General features: G+C 40.8%; 1 protein-coding gene across 1 annotated transcript in view; it reads right to left on the bottom strand.

The window, feature by feature from the left end:
* The window catches only part of snx19b (sorting nexin 19b), a 53,866-nt gene that overhangs the window by 30,630 nt on the left and 8,412 nt on the right, over nucleotides 1–14,824 (bottom strand). Inside the window, exons 9-11 of the mRNA XM_074678934.1 lie at nucleotides 14,623–14,716; nucleotides 14,360–14,504; nucleotides 8,723–8,852 (exon numbers count right to left, since the gene is read on the bottom strand). Of these exons, the coding sequence (XP_074535035.1) occupies nucleotides 8,723–8,852; nucleotides 14,360–14,504; nucleotides 14,623–14,716 (369 nt within the window). The remainder of the gene's footprint in view (nucleotides 1–8,722; nucleotides 8,853–14,359; nucleotides 14,505–14,622; nucleotides 14,717–14,824) is intronic.

Below are 14,824 nucleotides of genomic sequence, written 5' to 3'. Positions count from 1 at the left end.
TCTTTCTTAAACATGATAATGCGTTTCCTGTACTCCAGTGGCTTCAAATTTACCGGGTCTCAGTTTAAAAGAGCTGCTCTGGGATGTGGAGGAGTGGGAAGTTTTCAATATGGATGTTCAGCTCACAAATCTGCAGCAGCTTTGTGATGCTATCAGGACAATGTGGAGCAAAATCTCTGAGAAATGTTTCCAACACCTTGTTGAATCCATGCCATCAAGTAAAGCAGTTCTGAAGGCTAAAGGGGGTACAACCTGCTACTAGCAAGATGGCCAGTGAATGTATGTGATCCTTCCAGCAAGCTCTTGGTCTGCCCTGCGTGTTCTCTCATGTGTAACCTGTTATCAGTGCACTCTGAGGACTAAATAGTTTGTAGTTCTCTCAGTGCAGTCTGAAAAGAAAAGCTGCAAACAGGGGACCAGGGGACCAGGGGACCAGGGGACCAGGGGACCAGGGGACCAGGGGACCATTAGAAGTGTTCAATTTACAGTGAAGTCACATAAAATAAGGTGATGAAAACTTCTTTTTTGGATATTTGAGTATGAACCATAGACTGTAAAAAAAAATGGATGCCATCTTGCTCAGCTCGAAGTGACGTCCCCACAAAAACCGCTCCTCCTGGTGACTGGCTGCAGTATAGGTAAAAAAAACAGACTCTCCAGTCATTCCAGATGGGCTGTGGTCAAAATTTAGTAAGTTAATACACTTCTTAGAAATGTTTCTCATGTCTGATTGCTAAGGTGATTTAAAGATATCATTTGGCTGCCTGTATTCATGTCCTCTTTTTTCTAATGAGTTTTGTTTTCATTAGTTATATGAGGTAAATATGTGGTTTTACGAAACGTTTAACGCTGATTGACAGCTGCCATTGTTGTGTATTTTCAGGGATCGTATAATATGTCAAGAGGTAGAGTCAAGAAGTGATCGGACAGTCGAAAGAAAAAAAAAATTCTGGGAGAATCTGGCTCCACTCAGATTGTCCCAGAATCCCTCACAGTCTTTACTGCGCAGACTCTGGCTGCACAACTGCTTCCAATGGCTGCGCCTGTGACAGGGGTATTTTGGCTTCAAAACCGTACAATGATAAATGGCGGAGCCAAGCTATCCACTCTATATACAGTCTATGGTATGGACACAAGAGCACAAAATCCACGCAGCTAAAACCTTACTAAGCCAATTTTATTTCATCCCATAATTTCTGTACGACACTCCCCATAATTGAGTATTTGTGAATATTTCACCTCACAGTTAGGTCTCAAAAATGCTGTTTTGGGTCCAGCTCTACAAAAACATCACATTAGGAGAGCCTGCAGTAACCGCATTAACATTCAAGGCTGTTGTTCTTGGACACAGCGTGCTCCAGCCCTCAGAAGCAAATCACCTGCCTGTCTGTCGTGTGCAAACTCTCTGCATCCAGAGGCGACCAGCCAACTCTCAAACTTGAAAAACAATTATGAAACAGCATGCAAGTGGACTAACGCTGAATAAAACACACTACTTAGAGGAGTCACTGAGCTTTATTTTGTTAGAGTTGTAGTTCTGACCACATCTTCACGGTCTTCTCCAAGCGCCACAATGTGGTCACAAGCTAAATAGCCAAGCAGTGAGACAGAAACCGCTTTCTCTGAAGCCAAACAACTTGTTGCTCACCGCCACTGAAACCTGAGCAGGCCGGTGTGTGTCAGATGAGAGATCCCTGGGTGTTAATTAGCCATGTAGAGAGAGACAGAGTGAGACACACACTGCGACGGCTGCTGACAGGCTCTAAACCCTCTGTGCTGCCCTTCATCCTCACCTCCATCATCAAGCTGTCAACGAGGCCTTGTGGTAACATTTGAACTGTTTATGAAAGTATTAATATGCTGTTTTAGAGAGTAAAAATAAAAGAATCATGTCATTATTCAACAGGTGCAGGAGGGGACTGGAGGAGCAGAGGTGCCACATGAAGTCTGATGTTATGAGACATGTTTTTAACCATAACAAAAAAAAACAGAGAACCACTTCAGAGAGTCTGCTCAGGCATACAGGTGCAGTTACAAAACACACTTGTCCTCTCTGTCAGTCTGTGCGGAAAACCGTCGCTTCATCTGCAGTTACGAGGCATCATTTGGACTGTAAGTGGAAATTCTCCACACTCACACCGTGTTACTGCCTGACGTCAGGCCAAGACAATCTGAAAACACTTGATGCAATTTGATGAATTACGATCATTAAACTGTATCATCGACACCACTGACCTACTTTCTCCACCCCATGATCACAGCCCAAATTATCTGGTGTGTAACCGAGTCTCAAAGGATGCATTTCAATCTGTTTTAATGCAAGAAAAAAAAACACTTGTCTGCATTTCTGAAGTTATTTTTATACATTTTAACACTGGTATCGATAACAGCACACTTTCCTGGAGCGTAAGTGATAAACAAACTATTCATATAGCACTTTAATATACTCATGTTACAAAGTAGTTTATTAAAATAAAACAAGGCAAACAAGGCCAATAAAAGTTGAATAGAGAAATCAGTTTGGATGTTTACAAACTAAGACAGAAACAAAAACGCTTTTTGCCATAAAAGTGGAGATTTAGAAGTGATCACTGTGTCTGCAGCTCTCCTCATTCCTCTTCAAGGACACATACAGACCTCTATTTGAGGATCTCAGCTGTGCACTGGCTTGTATGTGACTACAGGGTCATACTAAACTAAGGGAAAACACAATTCAACTTGAAGGTCAACTATAATTTCTTCAAAATTTCAGCACAAAAAAATCTCTATTTTAATCCCTCTGGTGTTTTGGAAAACCTTTATTCAACCTCTGTCTGAATAATTTGCTTTAGCTGCTGTTGCTTTAAGGCTCCCTGCTCCATAAACCCCCTTCCCTCTGATTGGCCAGCCCTCTAGAGGCCTGTGTGGAGCAGGCTATGAGCAGACCTTGGTGTTTGAGGCCTCCTCTTCAACGTGTCATAAACCAGTTAGGGACTCCCTGTGTGACACCCTCAGCTTTTCAGCAGGTCTCGTGAAGATCTTGCGCCATTTTGATAACAGGGTGTTTTGATCAGTTTACTGACAGATCTGGGGATTTCTAAAATATATAAATATGTAGAGGTTTGAAAATCTACACACATTGACTATGAACATCCTGTAATGTCACTTTGTATCTATTTTCACAATATGAGAAAGCAGGATACTCCTTCTTTAAAGGAAACTGGATGCTTATAAAAGTTTCAAGTATGGATGAATATCTGCATCACGATTAAAATCACCATCTGGTTTTGTCTCAAACAGGTTTTTTTTTTAAAAGTCTTTAAAAGTCTAAAAATTAATTCAACGCAGATGCATGACGCCTGAGTTTTGTTGAACAAGCAGCAGGGGGTGACTTTTCTTGTGAGCATGTGAGGAAGTTATACTAGTTGTGTGTGCAGGAAGTTTGCATTATAAGTGTTACTGGGTATATTGTCTTTAAGGACAGGATAATTAATGAGAAAAGGAGAAAACACTGGAAGAGGGAAGCAAAGAGCCGAGGTTGGAGTCGAAACAACAGCTGCTGCGATGAGGACAAAAGCCGCTGAATCTGAGGGACCTGAAAATGTTTAGTTTAGTTTGGTGAACGATATCCAGCATTGCCTGCTTTTAGCATCTTAGTTTAGCTCATGGTGACTTCAGCTCTTAAAAAACATAATGACCCCATCCTTTGTAAACTGAAAGCTCCAGCACCGTGGTCCAGAAACCAACATGTGAACTCATCTAATCTACCCTCTCTTATTTTAAACACCCTGTGAGTTCATTAAGCTCTTTATTAAGAGACGCATTGTGTTTATAGACTCATCTTTCTAAAAGGAACATGGAAAATCTCTACAAACACTCGTGATGTTGGCATAAAAAGACATCCCTCACTTCTAACCTACACTACATGTAGACTCTGACAATGATCTGGCTCTAGATGGATTTTCCGTACAGACTGCAGAGAAAGAGACTATATTCATTTTAAACTGTCCCACTTTCCAGTCCATAAAAATCAGACATCTCCCAAACCAGCGCTGCCTCGCCTTGGACCCCATTTATAGGAGCAGAGAGCCGGCTTTTCCAGCCAGACCTGACACACACTCACTGACACTCTCTCACACACACACAAACACAGAGTCAACACACTCACTCTCCAAATTAAACCCTGACAGACCTGCATCCACCAGAGCTGTGGACGGGCATGGGTTAGGTTTCTTCTGCTGGCTGCTCCTCGTGCCTCTGACTAAAGAGCTGTCAGATTATTAGAAAATACTACACAGCGCCTGATTCAAGCTGCTTGTTCCTTTAAAAATAAGACTAAAAGGGATTTCTTTGTGGATCAATTCATCAGTAAGAATAACTGACTAAAGCTGGGAACAAATTAATTCTGAGTATACGGGGTACAGCTCCTGTTAATTCAGTAGTTTAAAGCACTTCCATGGAAGGAGTTGGATGGATGACTGATGGGTGCTAGAATAAACGGGAGGTGGACAGAAAAATCAGTCCAGGGATGTGTCCTGCTTTAATACAATGAAAGAAAAGTGAGAGCTAAGGCATTCATTATAAACAGATATAAACTTCATGTGTTCTGCCTGTTACATGTCTGAGTGTCTTTTTTGTTGTTGTTGTTGTAACCCATAGCTGGGTTATTTTCAGTTTGACAATCGTCTTTTCTACACCCAACCAACAAACTGTCATATTGCTGCTTGAGTGTGTGATTTTCACAGCGTCCCAGTGTTTCAGGAGCAGGAAAAAGCATGACATCTGCATGTAAGATATTGCAATTGTTTAAGGCTCTGCAGTCTATCCGGCCTTGCACTTTAAACAAAAAACAATGTCATTGAATAGAAGCTGAACAGTCCTGCATTAACCTGGTGTGAAAAGATGCTATTTAAAAGTTTCTGTATTGTTGCTTGAGGCATCGCAAGTGTATTGCACATGGGATTTAACCTTAGCATACCAAGTCTGCCAGGGCATATCTGTTCATTTTTAAAGGTCGCATATTGTGCAAAAATCACTTTATTAAGTCTTTTAGTGAAAATTGTGGGTCTTTGGCTTTCCTCCCAGCCCACAAAATGAGATATTTAATGACAAAACCTGTACTTAGTAGTGCTTGTGAATGTAAAATCCTGACCTAAAACCACCTGTTTGGATTTCGGGGATTTGCCAACGCCAGCGATTCCCTTAGTTGACCAATCAGGAGCAAGTCTGGCCTGATTGGTCCACTAGAGCAGATACCACCTCCTCCCCGCCCACTGCCGAAGTTGAAGAGCCATCACTGCTCTGTTTTAGGCTGTAAACAGCCACATAGTTCCCTGCACAAGCTTCCCATCTCGGAAAAAGACAAGACTAATGAACTAGAGTTCATTTATCAAGGAAATGTGCTAGCAACACTCAGTATGTATGTGTGTGCTAGTCACTTCAAGGCCGACTGCTTTTCCAACTTTGGACAGTACAACAGAGGGCTAGCGAATAGACTGGTCCTGAATCCAGGCACATTACCAACCATCCGTCAACAAACCTCTGACCCTGGAAATGTGAGTATTTTAAATGCTGTGTGCTGTGGAGCAGATGTAAGAGCTTTTCCTCAGTGTCCCCCCTGTCTCTGTGTTAGCTTCAGGATGCTAACTTTAGCTGCGACTAACCTGTTGTTTTAGCCTGTATTGTTACAGTACACAATTTGCTGTTTTCTTAACATTGTGCACTCGGAGCTCAGTAGTCATGGTCACATGGCCCTGGTCTCAGTGACGCACAAGAGAGCGGGGTGGTATCAGCGGTGGCTGAAAATATGGATCATAATGATTTTGTTCTTTACACTTTATACTGAATATCTGCAAACACATTAGTGGAAGGCAACAGTACCCTGGGACTTGCTGAAAATATGAAGGTGTCATTACCCAGTTTCAATCTGCAAAAAGTATGATCCATTAATCATAGCTGGTTTCAAATCTACCGCCAATCCAAACTTAACACTGGGTTCTGCAGGGTTAAAGCAATGGTTCTGGTATTGATGTAGATACTTTTGTGGGATCTCCCAACCTGACTTTGAAGACAGTAGAAAACTTTAAATACATGCTAAATTAAAGATAGTGTCATAGGAGGCAAAAAGCAAGCAACAGATTAGCAAACCAGGTATGAATGAGTATGGGAAACATCAGACAACATAGACCGCAGAGATTTAAACATTGTTTTACTCGATATTAAAGCAAAGAATGAGTTGACAGACATCAGCCAAAATATTTCGACTGCCCACAGGGGAAGTGGATATCATTGATTATCTTGTTAGCTCTGCACCTGTCGGTGGGTGATAGGTGAAAATTTAGCATTGTCCCCAAAGATGATGTGTGAAGGCAGGAAACATCTGCAAGAGTAAGGATGTGAGCGACTTTGACAAAAGCCAAACTTTGATGACAAAAAGGCAGTGTCAGAGAGTTTTCAAAGCTGCAGCTCCTGAGGGCTGAATGCAGTCTGCAGAGGTCATTGTTATTATAAGAGGTCCAAGAAAGACACGTGCAACAAGCACATTTATGTTTGGGGGTGAAGGCTATTGTGTGTGTGTGTGCCAATCCAAAACAAAAGCTTCTGCAGCTCAAACTGCTGAAGAGGTTAAAGTTAGCTCCAGAGATTTGTGTGCAGGGCTGCAGACAGTTTTAGGCAGGTGATGTTGTGGCTGATCAGTGCATGACCTGGAAAACTTAAGCTGCACAGCTCTGCAGCGTTTATTTTACATGAGCCTGGGAATGCTCGCAGCGATTTCACTTCAAGAGACTGATTTTGCATAAGATAAATTAACGTTTCTCATGACTATTCTCCCTTTCTGCAGATATTCAAACTTAAGTTCAAGAGGTCACACCTGATGGAAAGTCCGGAGATCTTCAAAGTCATTATGAATTATCCTCTGGTGCTGGGTCTGTTCTAAATTTTATTGTGATGCATCAATATTTCAGTTTGGACCACAGTGGTCTGCCAGAGAGGCTAAAAATATTATCCAGAGGAGCTTTAGGGCTTGGCTGGGAATGCAAACTAAAGTTGGTACATCTTTGTCTTTTGTATCTCTTAATAAGATGGAGTCCATCCCAAAATACTTAAGCATACTTCTGGTAACCATCAGTAAATCCTGGCTCAGGCCCAAAGGTCGAGGCTGGGACGGTTTGAAGCACACAGGGACAGTTTTAACTCATCGTTAACATCAAGAATCAGACACTTTTTTCCTTTAAGTGAAGACTTTTTTCTAAAGACGATGCAGATTTAATGCATGCTTTTGCAGATTTCTTCAATGCAACTTTTTTGACTTTAAAGCACTTTGCATTGGTTTTACCCCTATTCAAATTGTACAAGACTTCAGCTATCTCAAGTACAAAGTGTCTCAATCAGCAGCTTCTCAAAGACAGAGCATTTTGTCTCTCCTGCACAGAGAAACCAGCCGATAGGAGGAGATACCTGACACACTGAGAGCCGTCTTTGCAATGTTGACAGCCTGCTCCCTTAGATAGTTGAGGCCAAACAAAAGCACAAGGTCTGTCGTGCTCAGGCTGGTGGAGCTTCTTAAAATAGATGGCCCTGGTATCAATATGAACAAACGATATTCTGGTACCGACACCCCGGGGAACGTGAGGTCGTGGCACCAACAACAGAACCTGAGAACATTGTCTGCAGGTGGAGTTTACTGGCAGCCGGAGCTATACCTATCTGTGACAAATGTTTGGAGAGTTGATGTCAGCCGAGCATTCTCCTATGAGCCAAACAGTGCAGGCATGCGTGTTTGCACGTAGACTTTTAACAACATACGTGTGTAATAGTGAAAGACTTGATACCGCTCTGAAGAAATACTTTCCTGCACAGATATTTCTCACAGTTTGTGTTACCAGGGTGGATTTATGGGGGAGAATCAGTGATAGAAAAATGCTCTTACACAACACGGATTCCTCTCATGTCACGCAGGCTTCATAATAAACTGGACCTGAGTGATAAAGTGATGTAAAGGTACACTGCACTGCGAGGGATGCTCCTGTCTTTGTAAAACACGGACCACTGCAAAGGCACACAGTCAACCCTTGTCCAAAATATCAACTCTCATGATTAACGGCTGTACATGACTCTCCTCTGCAGCTCATAAACCGCTCTCTCTGAGGAATCTACACCAGGAACCATGTGTCTTCATGTCCCAACCCAACTGAGTGTACACACTCTGCCACAGAGTTTCCACCGCTTCTCTGCTGCAGAGACGCTCGTAAAAGCACATTGAAAAGTCATCCAAAGGCAACAGTTATTAAAGGGAGAGGACATTTATCTGCATTGTTGTGGCAGCATCAGCGGTACATCCTGCTCCGCTTGTTTTAAAATACCCATGCGCCAAGGATGGGGGTGAGTGAATGACAAGGGACACATGTCTCTGTATCCTCTGTCAACAACTCCTTCAGAAACACAAAAGGCACTAAGCTCCCTGCCGCTCTGATCAGGCCAAGCTGCTGAGAAACAACAGGACTGTGCTGCTTTGACCTGTGCAGATGAGGAATAAAGCCTCACTCACACACAAAAGAGAGAGCAAGAAGCAACAATCTTTTACTCAAAATTTTGATAATGGCAATAATTTAATTCCTGAATAAGCTGAATGAAAACTTTTCACCACTTCTCTTGCAGTTGAAGCTAAATAGCCTCTCTTGAGACAGCATTAGCTGTTTGAACAGTACTTGATGCAGTTTTCAAAGACTGTTAGGTGTGTCACCTGTTGATGAGAGTCCCAAACAGCAGCCTAATGGTCCTCTGAATGTTCTCGGTGCACAGCCAGCTCCACTGCTCCCTCATCAGCAGACACAGGATGTTCAGAGCCACCTCAGCCAGCGCCGTCTCAGATGCTGTATACAAAACACACAAGAAACACTTAGAGACAACTCACAATCATCAAACACAGGAAAATCAAAGCAGATATTAGACGCAGCAATCCGAGCATACTCGATGTTATGTCAGATTTTCATGTCTGAACAGCTTTCATGGAACAATGAAAAGCTGGATCTGTTGATGTATATAAATCTGTAACAAAACACTTTAATCTGTCATAAAGTTATACATTACCTCGAGGTGCAACAAATCAAAAGCAGGTTGAGGACTCGAGTCAGAGGGTTACCTCTTTCACACGATAATACTGCCCCCATGTGGTTCAAACTTAACAACACCAGTGGACTTGTTTGTTTTGCCCTTGGCACAGTAAACCATTCTCTAAATCTATATTACAGAATTTTTTATAGTTTGAGTCGTTCATTTTTACATAATGCAGTGGTTTCTATGGTACAACTTTATATCAGCCTGTTCCAAGATTTTTCCTTTAGTGTTTTTATTTTTCCTAGGACAGGGAAAAATGTATTTTTCAAATATATGATTTTTTTTTCTGAAAGTTACAGATGTGCATCGGAGGGCTGGACAGTTTATTAACAATCAAACACAAAAAGTTTAAAAAAGCAAAACAAATTAATGGAATAACCAAAAAAATGTTGAAAGATTTAACACTGAGTTCATACTGATTGATGTTGACTGCTCAGTGGTTATGTCTGTAACTTAGTTAAGCTTTTAGTAACTAAAAAAAATCAAGTATTGGAAAAATAAAATGATTTTTTTTTTTCATGCCTCAAGAAGAATGAAATACTGACAGAAAAAAATATGTACACAGGGTTCTACATTTCTTGCATCAAAGGGTTAAGTTTCTTATAAGGACATTGTGCATATTCCAAGAAACTAAACTATCAAATTTTCTTACCGCAGTGGCAGAGGTTTTTTTGTTTGTTTGTTTGTTTGTTTGTTTGTTTGTTTGTTTTTTAGAAATTCAGGCATGAGTTTTTTCTTTTAATATCTTAAAATGAGACATTTTTCTGGACCTGTCAGGTAAGTATGACTCACAGGACATAAACACTTAGATTTCAGTTTTTCAGTGTCCATTTCTATTAAGAGAGCGGAGAAGAGGAGTCTGTGTGGATGAAGGGATAAAGCTTTATCTCCTTCATTTTCATGAGGAAAGTGAGAGAACAGGTTTCATCGTTTTCTTCTTCTTTTTAAAGGAATACCTACTGGGATAGACTGTAGAAGGAGCAAACTCTGGGATAGATACACACAATATAAAAATATATGTGACTAATCAGATGAAGTGGCACTTCTTTTTGAAGTTTTACAAGCAGTTAGATAAATAATGGTGAAATAAACTGATTTTGACATTGAAATGTAAGCACCACTGATGACACAAGCTGTGAATGTTTATCAGAAATCTTTGCCTGCTTTGATGTGGTCAGGAGTTCCCTTCTTTGTGATTTTCAGGAGGTGATGTTCAGGTTCTCAAAAGCAGGATGTTTCTCTCACTCTGACATTTACAATCAAACAGTCTGAGGATTTTCCACCTCTCATCTGTACTTCTCCTCCTGAGATCAAAACACTGATGAAACTTTAACCGGTAATCAGGCTGGAATATCTGCACAAAAAGGATCCCCCTAACTGATTTTTAAAGAGTATAAATTTATCTGTGATCACGTAGTTATAGACTTTATCAGTCAGGTCTGTGTGTGTCAGTACTAGTCATAACTCTGCTGTGATAAATTATTGATTCTGATTGGTCTAAACCCTCTCTAAATTAAGATTTATCCTCAACCAAAGAGACTCCACTGATAACCTGATCACATCACATCAAATAATTCCAGGCGTCACTGTGGCAGAAAGGATCCTGCTCACCTTGTCAGGATTCTAAATTGCATAACCAACCCTACACTATACATTATCCTGTCTTTAAGCAGTGAGTCTGGAGTTTTCTCTGGTGGAACATTTCTGTATCTGGTCTGAAAAAGCTTCCTCATTCACCCCTCATTCACCCTGACAGTCTGGAGTCCTTCAGGAAGACAACAACCAGACGCCTGACAGAGAAAAATGCAGTTTGGATTCAATTAAAGCGGGAATGTCTCATTCCAACGTCTAACAAATCCAGAGATAGTTTCCATGTGATGTTAATGAGATCATCCGTTTTTCCTACGGTGATTCCCTGCGATGGAGCAAAGATGGAGCGTTATGCAACACAGTTGATGATGGGAGGAATACGTGCAGGTAAAGCTCGGAAACAGGGCCAGTACGAGGTGTGAGTTTCCATATCAGAGTGAAGTTTGGAGAAATATAACAAACTGTTCCTGACAGTGAGCTCTGCAGAAAAACAAACATTAACACACCTGATTTGGAATTTAATCAACTATCACAGAATAAATCAAAAAGAGGTTTTTATGGTTGGATTGAGGAGAGCACAACGCTGCTGACACAATTGTGCAAAGGTGGCTTCCTCCCTGTACAGACTTGCAGGTGTTAGCACAATCAGCATAATGTGGCGCTGATTAAACCGAGCTCGCAAACCAAACCTGGGTTGGAACGAACACCACCACGCTAACAGCCGATCACACTCATTCTGGTTGTTTGAGGAAGCTGATTATAAACACAGGCTGCAGCTGTAATTTGTGTTTACCATTTCATTATGTTTGGTTGCCATGACATGAAAAAGAGTTGTTTGCTTTCCCTCCGCTCATCTCCCTCCAGCATCGACATCGGGCTCAGGAGGCTCGTATCAAAATGTTTGCAGATTTCTTTCTGTTTTGTTGTTGACATTAAACTACAACTGGTAAGCTCATTTGGTTTCATGAAGTGTTTTTTTTAAGTGATTCATCCTTAAACATTGATGCTTGTTGCTTTTTATCCTGTAACATTATAAGAACAAGACAGGTGGTGAGATCAGCTGGTGGACCCATTCCACAAAAAGCTGATAGCTTATAGGAGGCTGCAGCAGGCTAATTGTGCTGCTTTTGAGCTCATTGAGAAAGATCAGGAGCCACTTAAGTGATGGATTAGCTTAAACAACACATCATAAAATTTGTTTTTTTGGCATCTGGAGCCTAAAAGGGAATTTCCTAGTTTAAGATAACTAAGGGAAATATGGCAGCATATGTAATATAAACTGCAAAGAGTCGCTTGTGGTTTTAGAGGAAGCTTAAGTTCCCAAAATGAGTCATCATCCGTCTGAAATTTAGTTAAAAAAAACTCTGCTGAGGTTTCCAAAAACCAAAGGACAATGAGATTTATTTTTGATTCTGTCTCTGCAACCACACATTATCTCCTCTCCCATACTGTCCTTCTTTCTGTTTCCCATCCATACAACAACTGAACATCACTATTACCAGAGAAAAGCCTGTGGTTTGCATTACTTGATGTGTAAACAGTCCCTTTCTACAGAGGACCAGTGCAATAGGTCAGTTCAACCCCATCTAGACTATACCCAGGAGTTAAAGTGGTCCGGTCCTAAATACACCAAGGAGGGTAAGACAGACTAGGCCAGACTGTACCCATCCAGACCAGACCAGGGTTTGGTGTTTACAAAGTGTTTGATTCAAGGAAGAATAATCACTGTGAATGCAAACAGAGCATAAAACATTTTTTTCATTGTTCCACATAATATAAAGAATTAAAAAGGTGCATATTTGTCAACAATCTGAGAAAAACAGGTACATCTGACTGTTTGAACCTGAAAATAGCCTGATTTGTTGAACAAAACTATTGAAGAGTAAATACTTTAATAGTTTAAGAACTGCTCAAAATTATTTTTTTCTTAATTTGAATAAATCAATTTCAATTCGGCAGTTGTATTTTTTTTTCAAAGAATAAATGTCCTTCAACACTGAAAACTGCTCCATATGCACACAAGTTGTACTTCAATTATCAGCTATCTTAACATGACACATCCTTTGATTTGAACTGTTCCTTTAAAAAACTGACAGCCATTACTTAACGAACCGCAATGACCCTTAAGTATCTAGGTTAACCTGTCTAACACCACAGCAATTAAGTTTTTTCAAATAAAAATGTGATTCTACATATAAACGGTGCATTGAAATCTGCACAACAAATTAATTTTATGTTGAACCATGGAAGACCAACTGCTTCACCAGCTTTGATGCTCTGCACCGCCACATGGGAAACAGTCTGCACATGGAGCCAAAGGTGCAGTCTTGACTGGAAGGAAGTGTTTTATCACTAACTGCTGGCTTCACCAGAAGCCCAGAAGGCTGACCCACAATACCAAAAGTTGTGTAACTGTTGAATCATAGTCAAGGGGTTTCAAGATTCGTGTGTAAATGAGCATTTGGTTAAAAACTTTTGGACACATTTCAGTAATTAGACCAGGTGGGAAGCTGTGAAACAGATTTCGGGGGGGGGGGGGGGGGGGCAACACAGTCCTAGAGCGTAAATGTGCCAAATCCAAAGGCTTTAATTTTAAGAGTCTGAAAACAACAGACAGAAGGAAAGGATTCTGTATGATACACTTTCTTGTTTAGGCGTTGAGTTTTTTATGCGATAAACCGTTGTTGAACCTCTCTTCCAGAGGAAGTATGATCTTGATGTATGGAAAAGAATCACTTTTACCATGAAGAAAATGAGAACTGCCGTTTCAAATGAAATTTGATTGGTTTCTTCTACTCATTTTGGGGAGACTTCAGTGTTTTTAACAGTTAAAAACACTGAAGTCTCCCCAAAATGAGTAGGTGGGATTTTTTACAGTTACAGTCAAGCATGAATTTAAGTCTTTTGAACTCAGAAGAGGAGTTGTGGGCAAATGTCTCAGAGGATTATGTTGCATCCTGTGCCGCCCGTCCGTCTTGCTGTTATTGTGTAAAATATAAGTGTACTGAAAAGCAGGGATTCACAAGTTTTCTGTAAACCAAATTATATAATGCATTACATCTAGGTGCACCCTGACCTACTAATTTTTACCGCCAGACTCATGTCAGCAGCTTTCAGGTCACAACAGGTCATACTCTTGTGTTTTGGTCCCTTCAGCTGCAGCCAGGTGCCAAATTATGAATCCAGTCTGATGAGTGACTGGAATATGGGGCAAGCTGTTTTCCATCTGATAACCCTGCTGTGATCAGGGAGACACACTGGATGGAAAGAGATAAAGGGAAGTGGACAGGAAAGGAGGAAGACACAACAAGACGAAGAGGAAAACGAAAGCAGCCAAAGCCAGAGTGAGTCAGACCCTCAGACGTGATGAGTGCAGAGATAATGACGAGAGGAAGAACACGATTCTAGGTCAAGTATGGATTTGCTTGAACAAATTGTTTTTAGATTATCCTGTTTGTAAAGTGTTTACGCTCCTGTGATGAATCTTCTATTAACTCTTAAAACAAGTTCTTTAGAAGCGCTTTAGTGCAGAGCTGTGACCCCCCCTGTTGGTTTCCTAGCTTCAGTTTCAACGATGGGCCGTTACAGTTTTGTTTTCTTGAGTTATTAGCGTTAAACACTCCAGCGTTTGTTTTATTTAAACTAAGGATAACTTATAACTTCCTGTACTCACCTGGCTCTTGACTGATGACATTCAAATGACCTCTGAACTCTCTGATCACTGGACTCTCCTTCCTTTCGTGATTCTCTCCATCATCCAGTTTCTCTTGCTCGGTGATGAAGCCTTGTAAATCTCCCAAAGTCATCCTGTTGAACACCTTAAAGAGCAAAAAAAAGAGAGAATTCTCCCATTTCAGTAACCTTTAATGTTCTGAAAACACAGGTCATTAGTTTACTGATATAAAACATGATTGTTTAAAATGTAATAAAACTTACTTTGCTGGTTTTCTCCCAGCTGAACAAGACAGGTGGTCGAATGTCTGAGCCGTTCAAGAGGGGGATGTTTTTACTGGAGAACTTCATACGAGATCTGCAAAACACAAACAAAGAGATGTAAACAAGTACTGAAATTAACTCACATCTGGTTGTTTTGCATCACTTATTATACAAGGGAATAAAGGAAATGTTGGCGGAGGAA

Source organism: Halichoeres trimaculatus, unplaced genomic scaffold, assembly GCF_033239565.1.
Source record: "Halichoeres trimaculatus isolate MK-OKI-2021-1 unplaced genomic scaffold, fHalTri1.1 fHalTri1_scaffold_9, whole genome shotgun sequence".
Classification (NCBI taxonomy): Eukaryota; Metazoa; Chordata; class Actinopteri; order Labriformes; family Labridae; genus Halichoeres; species Halichoeres trimaculatus.
Note: the sequence above shows the minus strand (reverse complement) of the source record. Positions and strands in the feature narration are given on the sequence as shown.